The 19,515-nt window shown below is 35.0% G+C and overlaps 1 protein-coding gene across 1 annotated transcript; it reads right to left on the bottom strand.

Annotated features, from left to right (window-relative positions):
• LOC113285313 (MADS-box transcription factor 27-like) lies at positions 1 to 18,354 on the bottom strand. Its single transcript, XM_026534224.1, has 6 exons — positions 17,884 to 18,354; positions 8,072 to 8,153; positions 987 to 1,048; positions 273 to 372; positions 136 to 176; positions 1 to 47 (listed from the first exon to the last, which is right to left on the bottom strand). Exons 1-5 carry the CDS (start codon positions 18,063 to 18,065, stop codon positions 153 to 155), a joined length of 450 nt encoding a protein of 149 aa, XP_026390009.1. The 5' UTR covers positions 18,066 to 18,354; the 3' UTR covers positions 1 to 47; positions 136 to 152.
• Positions 18,355 to 19,515: the final 1,161 nt, after the last annotated feature.

Here is a 19,515-nt window from a genome sequence, read left to right as displayed (position 1 = left end):
CGTTCCTTCTTGTATAGTTCCATGTTTTCTTGGTGAAGGAGGCTTCCCTGCGGTGTAATCAACAAACGTGTTAGCTGTTTGAAGTTATATTGATTTAGCTATGAAATGGGTAAGTAATTGTCATTTTCAACAGACCTTTCGGTTTAATTCGTCTATCTCATCTGTAAGCTTTGGTCCTATCGAAGCATAAACCTTGTTAAGATCTGTTCATTTGGAATACATGCGGGACACGTATTAAAGAAATCATGGCATGAGGATTTAGTAAGTTGGACCTTTTGCATACGGACACCACGCAAACTCATTTCCAACTGATTTTCCAAGTTTTGTATCTCTTTAACGCTCAGACTGGATAGCTCTTGGCCCATCAATTTCCTGCAAAGAATATTCTCTTGACAAATATAATTAGGGACTGTGCGGTTTGTCAGGAAACCCACTTCCCATTTATGTGTAAGCAGGCATGCAATCAAGAAGCATTCATCTAGGAATAGCAAAGGTGTAGCCAGACAGACTGATGCTATAAGAGGAGGGCCTTTAAAACTCAAAGCCTATGAAAGAGTCACCTTAAAGGCCGCGGCACGTGAATGGAATTCAACGAGGCCTAAAGGCGCAAATAGTAACATTTCCAGTTATCTCTAATTGTAGTGTTTTGATAAGGACTGAGGGTTAGGGGTGATAGAGTGAATAATAGATGTGATCAATCATCTTACTGGTTCTTGTCTGTATATAAGTAATTTATTCTTTTGCAATTCCTTGTTCAATTCAGCCATGGGAACCTATATTTACCAAACAACAGAGCCAACTTGATAAACACTCAACAATGGGCAATTTACTTCATGTCTATATATAGAGAGAGAGATATCGACACAATACACATGGATATGGTAAGTCTTTGCATTTTCCTCTTTTTAGTTTGCATTTCTCACTTCTTTGTTGGGTGTTTATTTTTAGGTATTTACAAAGCAGAGACTATTAGTTAAAATACATACCGATGGTTTTCTTGCAAGCTTTGTAATTCATGCCTCAAGGCTGCTGCCTCCCGTTTCCAGAACTGCAAGTAGAATAAGTAGTAGTATTCAAGATAAAAAGGTTGGGATTTCATGTACATTTGCTATTTACAAGTTAATTAATAAGGAGAACATGGATATTATGTTGTACTTGTTAATGTGGTCAATACTCAATATAACTTTTCAAGTGTATTTGGTTACTTCAATAAATATCACAAATAAAGGTTTATTTATCATGGTCTGCAAACTAAAATTGGACGGGAACCATATGTGCAGAAATGTTTATTAGTTCACTAAGTAGAATAATAAATTTGCATATTGGTTGTTTGAATCAATGAAACATATTATTGAGACACGGTGTTGAGAGACAGGTATCTGAGACTGATTAGGAAACTCTCAGTTATACACGTCTCTTAGAGTCTGTTAAGGAAAGTCTAATCAATGAGACTTCTAAGCTCGGTAAGAACACGTATCTTAGAGTCTGTTAAGGAAAGTCTCAACCAATGAGACTTCTAAGCTCGGTCAGAAATCTAAGGATCCGAGACTGATTACGAAGATGGTTTAATTAGGACTCTTAAGGTCGGTCTAGAAGAGAGTCGTATTAGGAAAGAAGTTATTTCTTTCCCAAGTATTGAATCATATATAATTCGTTGTAAAGAGTTAGAGAAATAATAATACAAATCAAATTCTTAACATGGCATCGAGAGCCAGTTTTGAAACCTAAAAGAAAAAAAAAAAAAGGAAGAAGAAGGATGGTCAATGAGATTGAATCATCAAAAAGTAAGATGGTGGAATATGATACACAGAAGATGAATGGGCTAGAGACATAAGAAGATCGCTGATAGCCAAGAGAAAATATGGCTTCATTGATGGAACTATTAAGCGACCTGAGGATCCAGATCAGTTAGAAGAACGGATAGCAGTGCAATCAACGTTGGTGTCATGGATTGCTAACACGTTGGAGTTGTCAGTAAGATCAACCCTGGGAGATTATGAGGATGCAAGTCTATTATGGGCACACTTGAAGATAAGATTTTGCGTTGTTAGTGGGACAAGAATATGTCAACTAAAAGCATCTTTAAGTGACTGTAAACAGAAGAAAATAGAGGGAGTTGCTATATATTTTGGAAGATTGAACAAAATATGGGATGAGATGGTGACTTATATGAAGATACCGCAATGCAAGTGTGGACAGTGTACATGTAATATTGCATCTCAAGTTAGTATGTTAAGAGAAGAAGATTTCTTGCACTATTTTCTGATTGGGTTGGATTCTGTATACAGTTCTTTGCGTGAACAATTGCTTGCAAGGGAACCATTGCCGTCTGTAGACGTTGCATATCAAACCATTGTGAACTCAGAACGCCTGAAGATTGGAGATGGAGCAGTACCTACAGAGATGCAGGAGAATGTTATGGCCTTCAAGGTGCAAGCTGATCAACGACTATTTAATAGTGCTTATGATCCCACCAAGTACTGCAAAACTTGCAGCAGACAAGGACACTCTGATGATGGCTGTTTTAAGATCATTGGATATCCAGAATGGTGGGGAGACAGGCCGAAGAATGGCAGAGGAGGAAGAACTGGAGGAAGAGGACGTGCGGGAAGAGGAGGTAGAGGACAAGGAGGTAATCCTGTCCGTGCTCATAACCTGCATGTTTCGGCAACAAAAGATAGTGCTGGTACGTCATCAGCTGATGAAACGTCTCTAGTAGGAGTTACAGCAGCACAGGTTCAACAGGTGATTGAGTTTTTAAACTCAAGAAAATCGGGTTCTCATCTACAAGGTAAAAAGAATGAAACCTCTTGGATTGTTGACACAGGAGCAACAAACCATGTTACATATGAACTTCTTAACATGATAAATGTAAGAGATATTAGGGCATGTTCGGTTGGATTGCCTGATGGAAAGTATGCATCCTCTGAGAAAATAGGAACTGTGATTCTTCCTGGTGGATTGAAACTTGAAAACGTACTTTATGTGCCAAAGATAACCTGTAACCTAATTTCAGTCACACAACTTATTGATGATATGAGTTGTATTATTCGGTGTACTAACAAATTATGTCTTATACAGGACCGGTCTACGAGGAGGATGATTGGAGTGGCTGAGAGACAAGGTGGACTATATATTTTCTGTGGTGTGCCGCATGTTGAAGTTATGGCTGTGCGTGAAGATACATATGAGTTTTGGCATCAACGTATGGGACATCCATCAGAGAAAGTTTTGCAGAAGTTGCAAGGTGTTAGTAAATTAATTAACAAGAATAATGATGCTTGTGATATTTGCCCCCGAGCAAAGCATCGTAGAAGCAGCTTTTCTAGTAGTTTGAGTAAATCAAATTGTATTTTTGATTTAGTTCATATAGATTTATGGGGTCCTTATAAGATCCATTCATCATGTGGAGCTCAATATTTTCTGACAATAGTGGATGATTTTTCAAGAGGTGTTTGGATTTATTTAATTCGGAATAAAACAGAGGTTGAATCAATATTTCATGAATTTGTTGCTCTTGTGAAGCGTCAATTTAACAAAGATATTAAAATTGTTAGAAGTGATAATGGGACGGTATTTAATGCATTACGTGGTTATTTTAAGACTAATGGAATAGTCTTTGAGACATCATGTGTAGGTACTCCTTAACAAAATGGAAGAGTTGAGAGAAAACATCAACATATAATGAATGTAGCAAGGGCTTTAAGATTTCAAGCAAGCTTGCCAAAATGGTTTTGGGGAGAGTGTGCATTGACAGCAGCGTACTTGATAAATCGTACGCCTACACCTATCCTAAATAATAAAACACCGTATTAAGTATTGTTTGGAAAATCACCTATATATAAACAATTGATGGTGTTTGGGTGTTTGTGTTATGTACATGATCAAAATAGTAAAGGAGATAAGTTTGCTAGTCGAGGACGGAGGTGTGTGTTTCTTGGCTATCCATATGGTAAGAAGGCATGGCAAGTTTATGATCTAGACACAAGAAAATTTATGGTGTCTCGAGATGTAAAATTCTATGAGACACAATTTCCATTTAAGACTGAGATGAATGGTAATATAGTTGAGGCAGATATGATGGAGAGCTCTAGAATTCATATAGCAACTGATGTTGCTGGGACTGCAACTGAGACTGATCAGTCTGGTGAAGATTGGAGTGATGACGAAGAGTGCATAGTCGCTGATGGTGAAGACACTGCAGAAAAACAGCGGCAGACGGATGAAGATGTCGCAGTGCAAACTGCAACACCTGTTGAAGATGTCGCTGTTCAGCAAGATGTCGTTGTTCAGCAAGATGTCGTTGTTCAACGTCAGACTACAACTACCGGAAAACAGGCAGTTGTGACAAATGATGGACAAGCCACAGATGTTGCAGTTGGGAATGATGATTTAGGTAAGGGGAAGCGTCAGAAGATTCCCTCGAGTAGGCTGAAAGGTTTTGTGACACACACCATTAGAGAAAATAGTCCATCTCACTCTCAATCATCACAGTCATCATCCTCAGGTACACCCTATCCTTTGACATATTATGTTAGTTGTGACAGGTTTTCTGACATGCATAAAAATTATATTGCTGCATTATCTGCAAAGTCTGAGCCGAGGAATTTCAGAGAGGCAATGAAACATCCAGGTTGGAGGAAAGCAATGGCAGAAGAAATACGGGCCTTAGAAGAACAAGGCACGTGGGATCTAACAGAATTGCCACCTGGTAAGAAAGCTTTAGGAAGTAAGTGGATATATACGGAAAAGTATGATGAAAATGGGAGTTTGGTGCGTTTAAAGGCGAGACTTGTGATTTTTGGAAATCATCAAGTTGAAGGATTAGATTACAATGAAACGTTTGCACTAGTGGCAAAAATGACAACTGTTCGTATGTTCTTGGCTGTTGCTGCAGCTAAACAGTGGAATGTGCATCAGATGGATGTGCATAATGCGTTCTTACATGGAGATTTGGAAGAGGAGGTATATATGAAAATACCACCTGGATTTGCTAAGGGTAACCCTCATGTGGTGTGTAAGATGAAGAAATCGTTGTATGGCCTAAAACAAGCACCGCGGTGTTGGTTTGCGAAGCTGTCAACTGCACTGAAGAATTATGGGTTTCGACAATCGTACTCAGATTATTCTCTTTTTACTATGATGAAGGGAAAAATGCAACTTAGTGTGCTGGTGTATGTTGATGATTTGATTATTGCAGGAAATGATCTAGTTGCGCTTACACAATTTAAATCATACTTGGGTCAATGTTTTAAGATGAAAGATTTAGGAAAGTTGAAATACTTCCTAGGATTGGAAGTGGCTCGTAGTAAACAAGGTTTTTAGATTTGCCAGAGAAAGTATGCGTTGGATATTATAATGGAGACAGGTTTATTGGGTGCGAAACCTGAAGAATTTCCTATTGAAACCAATCATCGTCTTGCTTTAGCAACATGAGATTTCCTTTATGATGTAGAAAAATATAGAAGATTGGTTGGGCGTTTGATCTATTTATCTGTCACCAGACCAGATCTTTCTTACTCAGTGCATATCTTATCTCAGTTTATGCAACGACCTAGAATGGAGCATTGGGAAGCAGCACTTCGTGTGGTTAGATATTTAAAGAAGAATCCTGGACAAGGAATTCTGTTGCGCTCTGATAGTAGTTTAACCTTGAAAGGTTGGTGTGATTCAGATTGGGCAAGTTGTCCTTTAACTAGGCGCTCACTGACGGGATGGTTTGTTTCTTTTGGAGATTCGCCAATATCCTGGAAGACTAAGAAGCAACCAACCGTGTCTCGTAGCTCGGCTGAAGCGGAATACCGTTCCATGGAGGCAGCTACATGTGAATTAAAATGGTTGAAACAATTACTCAGTGATATGGGGGTTTACCATACACAAGCTATGAGTCTTCTTTGCGATAGTCAATCAGCTTTATATATTGCGAAGAACCCTGTTTTTCATGAACGAACGAAACATATTGAAGTGGACTGTCATCTACTCAGGGATGCGGTAATACAGAAGATTATTCTACCTTCTTATACTCCTACCACCATGCAGTTGGAGGATATATTCACAAAGTCGTTGGGAAGACCTCAGTTTCTTGCTATTTTATCCAAGATGGGCATTTGTGACCTGCATGCTCCGTCTTGAGGGGGGTATTGAGACACGGTGTTGAGAGACGTGTATCTGAGACTGATTAGGAAACTCTCAGTTATACACGTCTCTTAGAGTCTGTTAAGGAAAGTCTAATCAATGAGACTTCTAAGCTCGGTAAGAACACGTATCTTAGAGTCTGTTAAGGAAAGTCTCAACCAATGAGACTTCTAAACTCGGTAAGAAATCTAAGGATCCGAGACTGATTAGGAAGATGGTTTAATTGGGACTCTTAAGGTCGGTCTAGAAGAGAGTCGTATTAGGAAAGAAGTTATTTCTTTCCCAAGTATTGAATCATATATAATTCGTTGTAAAGAGTTAGAGAAATAATAATACAAATCAAATTCTTAACACATATTCAGGTGTGTCGTGTAGTGTTTAGTTCATGGGTAGCATACCGAAATTTCTGGCTTCAATTAATAGATATATGTAAGCAAGACTAGTTTACTTTCAAGACTAGTGGGACAATTAAATCTCCATAGTCACTCAATTACTCTCTCATATATATTGCAAATGTCATCTTTCGTTGGATGAGTTGCAAATTACCACCCTAATGCGCGTGCTAGTTGTGTCAGTTAATCATTGGAAAACACGAGGTCTAAATGAATTAGATGAAGCAACGAACTCATGTGGAACATCTAATGGCCTGCATGTGATGGAACAATCTAGTTGAGGGGACACATATAATGTAGCGTTAAGCAGCTAACACAGGATGATAGCTTTTAGGATTCAAATAGGAAGATGATGTTGAAGGCTCTGAGAGTAGACAAACTTTTCATGGAAACATTAGTTCTAGTCAATTGCCTGTCTGCAGAAATGCGCAGGCTGCAGAATAAATTCAAGAACCATAAATGCAGTGAGCAAGTTGAGGCAGAAGAACTCTGAAAAGTGGAAGTGGTCTTGAACCTGTCTTAACATACCATTAGAGCACGTGTTATTTATTGAATACTCATCTGTGTAATGCTACCTTCATTTTTAAAACAAAGATACTTTCATTTTTCATTTTAGCCTAAAAATAGGCTAAAATGAAAAATGAAAGTCTTTTTCTTTAAGAAAACAGAGGGAGTTGTTGTATCTGACAAATCTTTGTTGTGTGATCCATTTTCCTACTACCTGGTGGAAGCTGCGTAACTAGGAATTATTTAATCCTGTCTAATGTTCTGACCATGAGCATCACGATTGTTTTATTATATCTTACTAGCTTAGATTTTTTGGTTCACGGTAATAATATTACAGTAGCTCTAATTGAATATTCTTCTCGTGTCAGTGTACTTCCTAACATCTTGTTTCGGTTGTGGTACCAAAAAGCTTTTTCATTTTGCAAGCTGTAAATTGCTTCTTTGTTTTTTCTTATTGAAGCAAGCAAAATTGTTGTATGTTAGTTTTCTTGAATGCGTGCAATTCTACATACATATTATGTGGATTACATCTTTGCATGAAGTGAGATTGCTGTTCATATATCTTGTAAGAATATATGGTCTACCAGGATGTGATCTCTATAGAATGGATGCATAATTTCTGAGGGGGTAATATATTCACAAAATTGGTTAAAAAGACCAAAATCAACAATTTGTGGGTGAAAAAGACATCTAGGTTTTGATACTGTTTAAGTGGACGAAAAAGACATCAGGATGCATCCAGTTTCATCCTCGCTATTTTTTAAGTTTAAGCCAGGATGAATCCAGTTTCATCCCTGCTATATTTTTTTTGTCCATTTCACCCGTAATAATTTTTACTCGTCCATCAGAACCATGTTTTAAAAATGTTTGGACAAATGACCCATTTTCCGTAATATATTTCCTCGGGTTCAAATGAAAATATCTATTTAATTTTTCTTAATATAGATGAACATGAATATCCCACTCATGCAGTAAGCTTGATTTCTAACAGGGGAAGACGGAGAAATATAACAGATTGAAGGCAGATGAAAGAGTACCTTTGCTTCTGAATTTGCATTTATCACTGGATGGTGCTGTTCCTCCTTCGACTTGTTGTATCGCTCGATTATAGATTTCATGCTATAGTAGAAAAACAGGTAAGATAATATTGTTTGTAATATACATAAGATTATAGATTTTTAAGAGCTAAGTTTACAAAAGAATATTGCTTGCAAACTAGTCGAATAGCACAATCAGCCAATTATTTAACATACAACCGCGGATTCATATGTTGCAAGTCATATCTTTTGTCAACCTACATGATTCATGTAATATATAGAAATCCTTAATTAGGATTGACCAGAAAGTTTGACTATGTGGTTTTTCTAGTTATTTATCTACTTTATTTTATTTTTTGATTTGATCGGCAAAAAATACGATGTTGACGAGTTTCTAACTACAATGTTATTATCATCCAATGACATTACCTTACCACTACAATGGTATCGGCTTTTAGTGGTTTCTTTCTCGCGAGCTTCTCTTCCTCTTCGGCCATGGCGGGGAAGGAATATCCCCTTGTCAACTCAATCTTAGCTGAGCCGCAAGCATCACTTGAAGGTTGAAAATCTCTAGATGAGTCTATTTGGAAAATCACAAATTCTGATATTCCTCCTTCGGTCTCTAAACTTAGAAACAAATAAAAAAACCAAGTGGTGGAATGAACTGGTCTTCTCTAAATATTCAATATCCTTCTGAAGACTGCTTTTTTTGTGCTCCCGCCTTTGTGCAGGTTGTGTCTAGGAAGGCAAGCCGACGTAAAAACTTTGCGACACTTTTATGAGATAAAATCTTCATGAGATAAAATTTGTAGCCTACCCGGGACTTGCCTCTGGATAAAAGGCTTCGGTTATTGGAAAGGAACAAACATATTGGGTATATCCTCCAAGAATTTTGAAGAACAAACAAAAAAAGGCGAAAAACTTGTGATAGGGTTTTTCGTCAAGGGTAGATTAGCTTTCCCGTGTTTAACGGAAGCATTCAACAAGGTATGAAAAACAAATTAAGAGGTAACTATCTCTTATAGTGAAAATGCGGTTATTTTCAATTTTGTTAATCAGGAAGATATGAAGGAAGAAGGGTTGATGTTGAATAAAGAGATTTCTACGTAACTAGAAAATTATTCATTGTCGTTCTCTGGACTTGTCTGATTGAGAAGCCTATTAAATTCTTGTCTAGGTTTTGGTTTACAATGTTCAAGCTTTATTGCTACTTTCAGTATAATTCCTTAGTGATAGACTTCTCATTCCCTAGATTAGGTGAACGTAAAAGAAAAAAAAACAAGACTCACTTATGTTTGAGTATGTTTTGATATTCACTTGGATTGCTCATTCCCTAGCGTAATTCCTCTTTGGATTGATGGTAGTCATGTTATGGAAGCTAGTGGATCAATACCAATGGAAACCACTTAAGTCCACTAAGCGGTCATCATTCGGTCACACTACTAGATCCTGCTTAATAACATGGGTGCATAAGAAAGAACGCTGGACTCCTAAGAGAAAAACCAAACACCTTTTAAGTCGGTGACAGTAGACATGAAACTGGCCATTTGAAATAGTACACTGGAGAATGGAAACAAAAATAAAGAGGATGTTATAAGAGCTGAAATTCTTTGCAACGAAGATAGGCAACATATGTTGGTCGGTTGCAAATGCTCTTTCCTAATGCAGCTGAGAAAAGTATTTAATCAGGTAGAAAAGGGGACCTCCCGACGAAAGTTCCCCTTTGTTTCCTGAACGCATTTAACATTTTGGAGTCTGAACCTAATGGTGGTATGAAATTACTAAACTTGCTAGAAATTTTGGATGAACTGAGCAGAGAGGACATTGTTGGAAAATTGACACTAAAACAGGGTGAAGAAAAGAATGTTGTATTAGGGTTCAAGGCTCTAATGAAAGATTCTTTTCGACAATTATTCGACCCTTTCCCAATTGAATTGGCGAGTACAAACAGGTCAATGAATATCGTCGTCAAGATACTTGAAGCCCCACAACAGTGTTGGATTCAAAGCTTGTACGACCTTGATACAACCAAGGACAGAGTGGTTTTGTTTATGATGATGCTTGTAAGAAAGAAAACAGAGAGATTTTAGATGTTGTTTTGAATGGAAAACAAGTTTCCTATTTAAAGAGGAAATCACACCCTTTGGAGATGACTCGTCATCTCTACGGGCATCTTTTCAGAGTGAACAGGCGCGTCTCTTCTTTCAATGCTTCCATTGGTGAAACGAGATTTTTGTTCAGTTTTTCTAACTGATAATAGAAACCCTATAACAGGAAATTTCCAGCCTAAATGCCTACAATTAAAGGTTTTGTTGAAAATATTCAACAGACATTTGTATGTTTCAAGATGATAGTTTTTCATCTAAACTCTTGGAAGGAAGATGCGAAGCTTTTCAGTTGAAATTGATTAATATAGTGAAGATACGTTAAATGTGGACGCCTCTAAGATGCAAGTAAAGAGTCGAGTATGAAACTGATGAGGAATACATGTGTATGGAAAGGTCGAAACCTGTTGAGGATCCTATTAACTTTAGTTCATTGGTTAAGTTCCCTACTAGTAAAAAAAAAAATTGATGTGAAGAATATCATTGTAGGCATTATTGAATATTAGAGTAACTTGAACCCAGTTAAGGAATCCGGTCCTAGTAGCAATTAAAAGATGGGCGTGGGAAAAAGACTCCTTCCAAGAAGAACTTTGTTTTGCTTAAGCATAACTAATTCTTAAACACCCCAAGACATTCTCCAGAAGAAGCGAAAAACTATGTAGATATTAAACAAGAACACACACAATTTAAGTGGTTCGGCGATGTGCCAACTCCACTGCATCAAAATAAAAATCTTACTAAAAACTCAGAGAATATACAACTTGTTTCTTCTCTCACCTATCAGGAGTAAAAACCAAAGGGTTATGATCACTATTTATAGGCATAGTAGTAATCTAAAATATACGTAGAATTATAATTCATAAATAGAGAACTAAATCATAATATAACTAGAAACAAGAATCCTAAAATGTTCTGATTAAAAAAAATGAAAAAGGAAAACATTCCTAATATATATAGCTAGAAATAAGATTCATAATATAACCTGAGATATCCAACTATTTTCCATCTTATTTCCAGGGCAACTTCAATATCCTCCAACTTCTCCACCTTGGAATGAAATTTAAATATTTCATTGCCTTCAAACTTTTGTTGCCTTCAATCCTCCGAACATACTTATGTAGTGACCCGAGAACACTTGCTAAAGAAGTTTTTCACCATAACCCAATCAAGTATAGCCGTCAGGCCTCGGTGCTAGGGAAGGAAGAACCATTACCTATATTCTAATCGGTGAACAATATCTGCCGAATCGGGAATTTACAACTTAATTTCTACATTCATCATGAAGATTATGCATGACCTTATAGATATTCACATGTGATCTCGAAATAACAACTATACCAGTCATTGTCTTGGTGAGGGTATCTACCAGATTATGTCAGTTCCAATCTTTTCGAGTAGAATATCACCTTCTTCGATAATTTCTCGTACTTCATGATGTATTATGTTGATGTGATTTGTTAAATCATGATAACCATGGTTCTTAGCTAAGTGTATCGCACTTTAAATGTCTCAATACCCCCTACTTGCTCCTGCTTAATTATCATTTCATTGAATAACCCTTTCATGAAAATTGCCTTTTTCATACCTTCAATAACAATCATATATTCAACTCCGGTTATAGAAAATACTACTGTAGCATGATAAACTTGGTTCTCAGCTAAGTGTAACGCACTTTAAATATCTCAATACACCCTTATTTTACTTGCTCGTGCTCAATTCTCATTTCATTAAATAACCTTTTAATCAAAGTTTCCTTTTTTGTAACTTCAACAACAATCATATATTTAGCTTTGTTTGTTGAAAATTCTACTGTAGATTATAATATTGATCTCCAACTATGAGAGCATTGCTCGGTCAAACTCACAAGTTTTGGTATGTCAAGCTTGTTATCTCGGATTAGGATTAGAGCATAGTAGTTGAGTATCAGAATGCACCAATCTACCTTGAAGATTAAAGATTTTAGACAGTTTGAATGTAAATATGTCAAGACTGACTATCTTATTTTCTCATATTATCTACTATTCTAACTTTAGTAAAACGATGAACTTTGCAAGAAGATTGTAATCTGTAAGGAGTAGTCAAGTTAGTTCGTAAAGTTTACAAATATTTTTACCAGTTCATGAACTTGAACACATAAATATAAAGACTTGATTTTTAAATATCTCAATTAACTCGCATATACGAACTGATTTGCTCAGTTCGCAAACTGGTCGATTTTGAGATAGTATTGTACTCTATTTAGTTCAACATATACGAACTGATTTCCTAAAGTTGCGAACTAGTTGATTTCTTATATCTCTTGTACACTTTTTATTTTCAAATACACAAATTTTTTTGCACAGTTCGCAAACTTGTTAATCATAAAACTCCAAAAGTCAAGAGACGGCTTTTTCAGTTCACAAATTGTTTTGACAGTTCACGAATTGATTTGGTCGTGTGACAATGAATCTTGTCGGTTTCCTGATCTATTTAACCATAGATCTATGGAAAAAAAAAATATGCTGCACTTTGATTGCATACATCTTCTTTGCGATTCTAAGAAAAATTCTCACCTGTTTCATGCATAATCTATGTAGACAAGTTTCATTTACTCTGAATTTATATACAAGGCAATAGTTCACAAGCTTATCTTTGTTTGTAATCTATCAAGGTTGTTCATCAATATAAAAATTGGCTCCCTGCATAGTAGAAGTTTAATCCTAGCACTCCTACATCCTAGTTTAAGACTAGAGTTATTCTCTAAACACCTAGGTTTCTTATGGAAACTATATTCTAGGTTACGACTTTGAAACCCTTCACTAAGAGATTCGCGAAGCCCGGACAGACTATCCTTTACCTTCTTGTTAACCAGACTTTTTTTTATTGATTTTTTTATGTTATCAAAATTTGGATTAGGAAATTGATTGATAGAAATCACAAAGTTCTCTTCGTCTCAGACTTTGTGATTCCACAAGATACTTATCTAAATTACTCTTGGTTTGATCTATTTAAATTATTTTTGTGAGATAGAATTGATTATGCATCTCTATACTTTTGAAAAGAATGATTTCAGTGTAATTCTTGAGTCTGTTTGAAACCTTTTTTTTCTTAAATATCCCTCATAAACATATAAATTTCCATACCTTGATTGAAAATATTTCTAAAAGAAATCAAATAAACTTTATGTTAGAGCTATACTAGTCCTAACGGTATTCACTTAGGTTAAAGCAACTCATAGGCATGTAAAGGACGTCAACTAGGAGGATCGTGTGCGCAGATCATTGCGAGATCCATGAAACATAAATGAGGGCCACAGAAGATGACTTTCTCGAAGGTTCGATTCGTTTTAAACTATATTATATTCTGAAGTATAATAGTAGAATGGTGTTTGTAGCGGCTTAATAAAATGTGGTGCTCAATTTCTGGACTAGGTTCCTGGGTTTTTCTGCTTTGCAGTCTTCCTTGTTAACAAAATTTTTAATGTCTTGTGTTATTTGTTTTCCGTATTATACTGTTTATGTGTATAATAGAAATATCACAAGAAGTATGTTAGAATAACCTGGATAGTTTTAAGCCTCTAAGATTATATAGAACGTATAAGGTTTATTCTTGGGAATTCGTACATTGAAAGAAAGATTACAAGACTTGTTCTTGTTGCAATTCGGTTCTGTAACTGTTCCGGTACCTACTAGGTCATTACTTGGATAGTGATTTGTGAGATCGCCCCAAGTCAAACTTGTATTCATATCAGGTATCGTATCCTTAGTGTTGATTTGTGGTAATGATTGTAACGAGTTTTTCCATACAGTTTCAAAATTAAAATTTGGTGGTGTACTTGGTACCCCTTTTTTCACCAACTTATTGGTTCGCCTGTAACCGTGAATGACATATCCAGTTATAAACAGATTTGTGTAAATCGCCAGCATAATCAGAACCACAATATCCTACTACTTTGTAACTAGTTCTCTCATTCCGTGAAAACATCAAACTAACATCTACGGTATCTAAATTATACAGCAGAATCCACTTCACTGACTGCTAGTATTCCTTACCCTTTTTTTATATATATATCTGCTAACCATACTAACAAGTTATGATATATTAGACTTAATACATACTATAGCATACATAATGCTCCTAACAACAATTGCACTTACATGTTTTTGATTGTCTTGCTTATTATCATATGAGGAAAGGAAAACTTGACCCTAAAGCCAAGAAAAGCATTTTTGTGGGTTTTCAATCAGGGGTGAAAGGAAAAAAGTGATGGTGTCCTGAATCGAAGAGGTCGTGAATGTTTCCTTTAACGAGACTGCGATGTGAAAGAATGAATCATTTGAAATATAAATTCATCAAATGGAGGATTTTTTTCCTAATGAGAAGCCAGCCAAGTCTGTCCATAGAGACGAGAATTTTGAAATTGGGAATTGTGATGAAGACTTCGAATTGGAAACAACTGATGGTTTAATTATAGAACCACTACCACAATTGCAAGTAGAATAGCAAAACTTGAAATATTACCGAAGAAGCTACAAATTATGATAGTTACATATGCATTACTAGTTGTAAAAGAGAAAATTTCGCGCGTACAAACAAACAATGAAGACAATTGTGTAGGTAGTTTAAACCCAGGAGTGAAGAGATGGATTCCATTTACAAGAATTTGACTTGAGAGATGGTAGAGCTACCTAAAATTGGAAAATCCAATCGGATGAAAGTTTGAAGTAATGTAAGATTCAAAAATAGGACTGGTAAATAAAACCTACATATAAAGGAAAGCGAATGACTATAATGGAAATTTTTATCCAGTGGTAAAGCATACTTCCACTGTAATTTTACTTTCTTTGGTGGCGTTATGGTGACTTGGAGGAGACGATTTATATAAAGCAACCTGAGGGGTTAAAAGTAGCAGGTAAAGAAGAATGTGTATCAAAAGAGATCATTGTATAGCTTAGAGCAGTTTCCAAGGAAGTGGTACAAGCGACTTGACAGATTTATGAGACACAAAAGCACACAACAATTGTGACTCTTATGTGTACTTTGAACAACTCCAAGAAAAGATCATTTATCTATTTCCTTTCACACATTGATGACATACTTATTGTGTCTAGGAGTAATGTAGAGATTCAACGGTTGAAATTTCATTTCAATAGTAAATTTGATATGAAAGATCTCGGTGAAGCAAACAAATTATTGGGGACGAAAATTTAAAGAGATAGGAAAACTAACACTATTTGTCTTTATCAAAAGTCTTATTTGAAGAAATTGCTAAAGAGATGCTTTTGAATTATTTGAAGAAATTACTAAAGAGTTGCTTTTGAATTATTATTGAATGAGTAATCCAAACGATTAATTTATTAAACTAATTATCAATTCAAGCCCAAAGGGTTATGCCCCTTATTTATAGAACAAGATAATCTATAATCTTCATAGAAATAGAATGCCTAAATAAAGAACTAAATCCTAATATAACTAAAATCAAGAACCCTAACATAAATTGAGTAGGTGCGAACCGTTTAGTATTTCCTAAAATCGAACCAACATCCAAGACTCTTGAGCTGCTTTTAGTTTTGTGTTTGTCATTTATTTGGATATTAAAGTGCATCTAATTAGTATACATTTTAGACACTTATTTTCTAGGTATTAAATCATAAAGAAACGCTAGTAGGTGTAAAATAAATGGGTTATGAATGAAACTGTGACGAAGAAAAAATCAGTCAATTATCCTCCCCTGAAACAAAAAAGGAGCATAATAGTCAAATAATTACTTCCTCCATCTTTTTATTTTATTCCGTTTTGAAAACTCAAAAAAATAAGGAGACCAATTTTTTTTTCCGCAAACTATATAAATTTTATTAATAGAATAGCCTAAATTATTATTATTATTTTTTATTAAAAATAAAAATCAATATTACAAGGAATGGACGGCAGCCTAGCAACAAGCTGGGCACCAACACCTTTTTGAATACAAATTCCTAAATTGTTAACTCCATTTTCAATTGAAAAGAATAGGGATAACATATAAAATCTATTTTGGAAAATTTAAAAAGAAGATATATAAAAAATATCTTGAAGAAGGATGAAAATAATCACGAATGATATTAAACAGATCCGTTCGAATTTATGAAGATTACCATTAAGAAAATTAAATTATATCATAGTAAAAATAATTTTATAATTATAAAATTGAAAGGTATATGTGAGAGTTTGATGAGAAAATGATACAACAGTAAACAGAAACTGTTCCATATTTGAGAACATACTGAAATAGGATATAAGATGGAAATAAAAAACCAGAGGAGTATATCTTATCAATCTATTGTAGAATCCTCATGTATCATATTCCATGGACTTCCTCATGATCACATCCGTTGCTGAAGTAAATGTATACTTCAACCATTATTGGAATTTCCGATTACACCATGCATCTATAGAGAACTGCTCACTATCACTCATTAAATAACTGTTAAATTTGACAATGACGATTTCAACACAAGTTCCAATACCATTTTAGATGATAGTGCACCCGACAATAAATCAACATCTTTCTTGATTTAAGAAATCAGACTCTTGTACTCTCAGTGGATTGGATAGTTTCACTACCTTAAAAATATTGAAGATTTTGGATGACGCAATAAATGAATATGTATTTATGTATTTTTCTTAATACAAAAAGAGCCTCTATTTTTTTTTCATTTTCCACGTTATGAAATACCTGACTAGAAAAATAAAAGGAAAACAAGAAAATTTGGGTTAGTTAATAAAGAAACATGGATCTAATCAAGTTTTGTGTAACGGTTAGCCAGTCGCAATTTATATATTTTCAAGATCGAAGGAGAGGGGAAAAAACAGCATAGCGGGACAAGGGAATCGAGATAGAATTTTGATCAAGGGTCCCAGGATTAGATTAGTATGGCTAAAAAGAGTATAGGTATCCGAATGACAGCATTGATCAATATATATATTTCCAAGGACACCAAATCTGTGAAAATATGATTCTTGATCGGTTAAAAGAAGAGGATACTGATCTCATTGTAAACACAGAAGTATGAGACACGGTAGGGGCACAATATTACACGGACACCCTAACTCAGACAGCAAATGGAATGTCGCATGATGCACACATGACGCTGTAAGTAGACACGGCAAGGTGACTCACATTACAGACACGACACCGGTACGAGGACATGTGTGTAAGTATATGCACACATGCACAGTGACATTAGGTACATGACACGGATACGGCGACTGGATACGGCGACACAGACCGCGGAGACTCACATCACAGACACGGCACCGGTACGGGGACTCACACAAAAAACGTCTTAAGTGTATTAATCCATTAGAGTACTAATAGATTGATCTATGGTGATCCAATTAAACCATGTTCAATTTATATTAACAAATTAAAATGTAAAACAAATCGGAAAACAAATTGGTCAAAATAGAAAGTTAAAAAGACTTAAACAGAGAATTCAAATTGAAGGATATTAAGTAAAATTTAGTACCCTAATTAACTTATGTTAGTTCATACTCATGCAATGCGTGGTTTTTGATTCAGATACATGAAACAAACTAAATTATAGGTATATTTCATGAATAAAATCACCTTGTATTTTGTGTTGATTTTAATAAAGTGTAGTCAAATTAGGGATCTCGATCGAGACACTACAAATAAAAAAGACGATCATATTTAGACAGAATCAACTAGAGAGATGGAGAGATTACTTGGTACTTGAGAACTCATAGAGCTTGCCAGTGCTAGAAAAAATCGTAAGACCAACTTCAGCTTCACAAAGAATAGAAAGCTCTTTGGCTTTCTTTAATAATCCGTTCCTTCGTTTGGAGAAAGTCACTTGCCTACTGGTTGAGTTGTCGATTCTTCGGATCACAATCTTTCCTCTTCCCATCTTATTCTAGCTAGTGTATCTTCAAATCTCTTGTTCAAAGTCAAGTGGGAGAGAGAGAATGATTGAAAGATAAATGGATCGAGAGGGAGGGAGGGAAATGAAGATCGAAAACAAAAAATACAGATCTAAAAATAGGAAACAAACGAACTTCTATTTAAAGATGGAACTAAAAGAAGAATCTTTTTTTGCTATTTCTACGTAGACACCCAAGTAAACCCCTTTATTAGGAAAGAAGGGAAGAAGCAAAAACCACCTCTGTTTGAAAACAGCACCATCTTTCTGGTTTCTGCAAAACCAGTAGTGGTTAAGGTGGAATAATTAAAAATTAAAGTACTGAGCAGTTTAATTACTTTTTTCGATCCATAATATAATCATATTACTATTTTAAGGATGATCCCATGGGTTAAAAGACCCCGGCTAAATTGGGGCCTATCATTACACGATAAAAAAAAAACATTTTGAAGTAAAATGGAAAACCTGTTAACCAACTATTTTTTAATGATTAATTTACCACTGATTAATCAGTGTTAAATTAATGTTAATTCGGGTGATTAGTGGTAAAATGTTGTGTTAGATGTGAAATGAACCTGTGTTAGTGAATCATCTAAATATGAAAAATTTAAAATATTGAAATTTTTTGAAGAACACCAACTGAGAATCGATTTATGTTGTAATTGGTATCAACCGATTGTAACCTCTAAAACATACAGAGATTTTTTGAAACTTGCTTCTACCCAGAATCGATTTATATGGGAAAATTAACTGATTATACAGAATGGGTGTAAATGGGCATGAACATAAACCCGATTGTGGATAAATTTTTTCTTTTTTATCTGTGAATTATGTGTTGTTAAACATCAAATAATTCATTCTATACCTGAGCTAAGAATGCGTATGAATTCATACTCAAATTAAGAAGTTGTACTCGCTTTGAAAACGAATGTAAAGTTATACTCAAATTAAGAAGTTGTACTCGTTTTGAAAACGAGTATAAAGTATACTCAAATTAAGAAGTTGTACTCGTTTTGAAAACGGGTATAAAGTTATACTCAAATTAAGAAGTCATATTCATTTTGAAATCGAGTATACAGACATACTCGTTTTGAAATCGAGTATACAGTTATGCTCGTTTTCAAATCAGGTAAAATCATGCAGAATTATTTCGGATTAACCAGAATCGGTTTACCCGATATATATATAAAAACCGATTCCTGACATTGCACAACAGGAATCGGTTTATAAGAATGCTCATGTAATCCGATTCTAACAAAAAAAGATCCATAAAAATTGAGAACAACAATCGGTTTACTCGACACACATATAAAATCTGAATCTAACATTATACATCAACAATCGGTTTTATGATTTTGATTTTAGTTTTTAATTTTATGATTTTAGTTTTATGATTTTGATTTTAGTTTTTAAATTTTTTGATTTTAGTTTTATGATT

The sequence above is a fragment of the Papaver somniferum genome, chromosome 6 (genome assembly GCF_003573695.1).
Source record: "Papaver somniferum cultivar HN1 chromosome 6, ASM357369v1, whole genome shotgun sequence".
Classification (NCBI taxonomy): Eukaryota; Viridiplantae; Streptophyta; class Magnoliopsida; order Ranunculales; family Papaveraceae; genus Papaver; species Papaver somniferum.
This window is presented reverse-complemented; position numbering and strand designations above follow the sequence as displayed.

Coding starts and splice junctions, on each gene's coding strand:
- LOC113285313 (XM_026534224.1), bottom strand. CDS start 18,065: ATGGGAAGAGGAAAGATTGTGATCCGAAGAATCGACAACTCAACCAGT. Junction 373..986: donor AGCTTGCAAGAAAACCATCG/GTATGTATTTTA, acceptor TATTCTTTGCAG/GAAATTGATGGGCCAAGAGC. Junction 177..272: donor GTGGTGTCCGTATGCAAAAG/GTCCAACTTACT, acceptor ATGCTTCGATAG/GACCAAAGCTTACAGATGAG.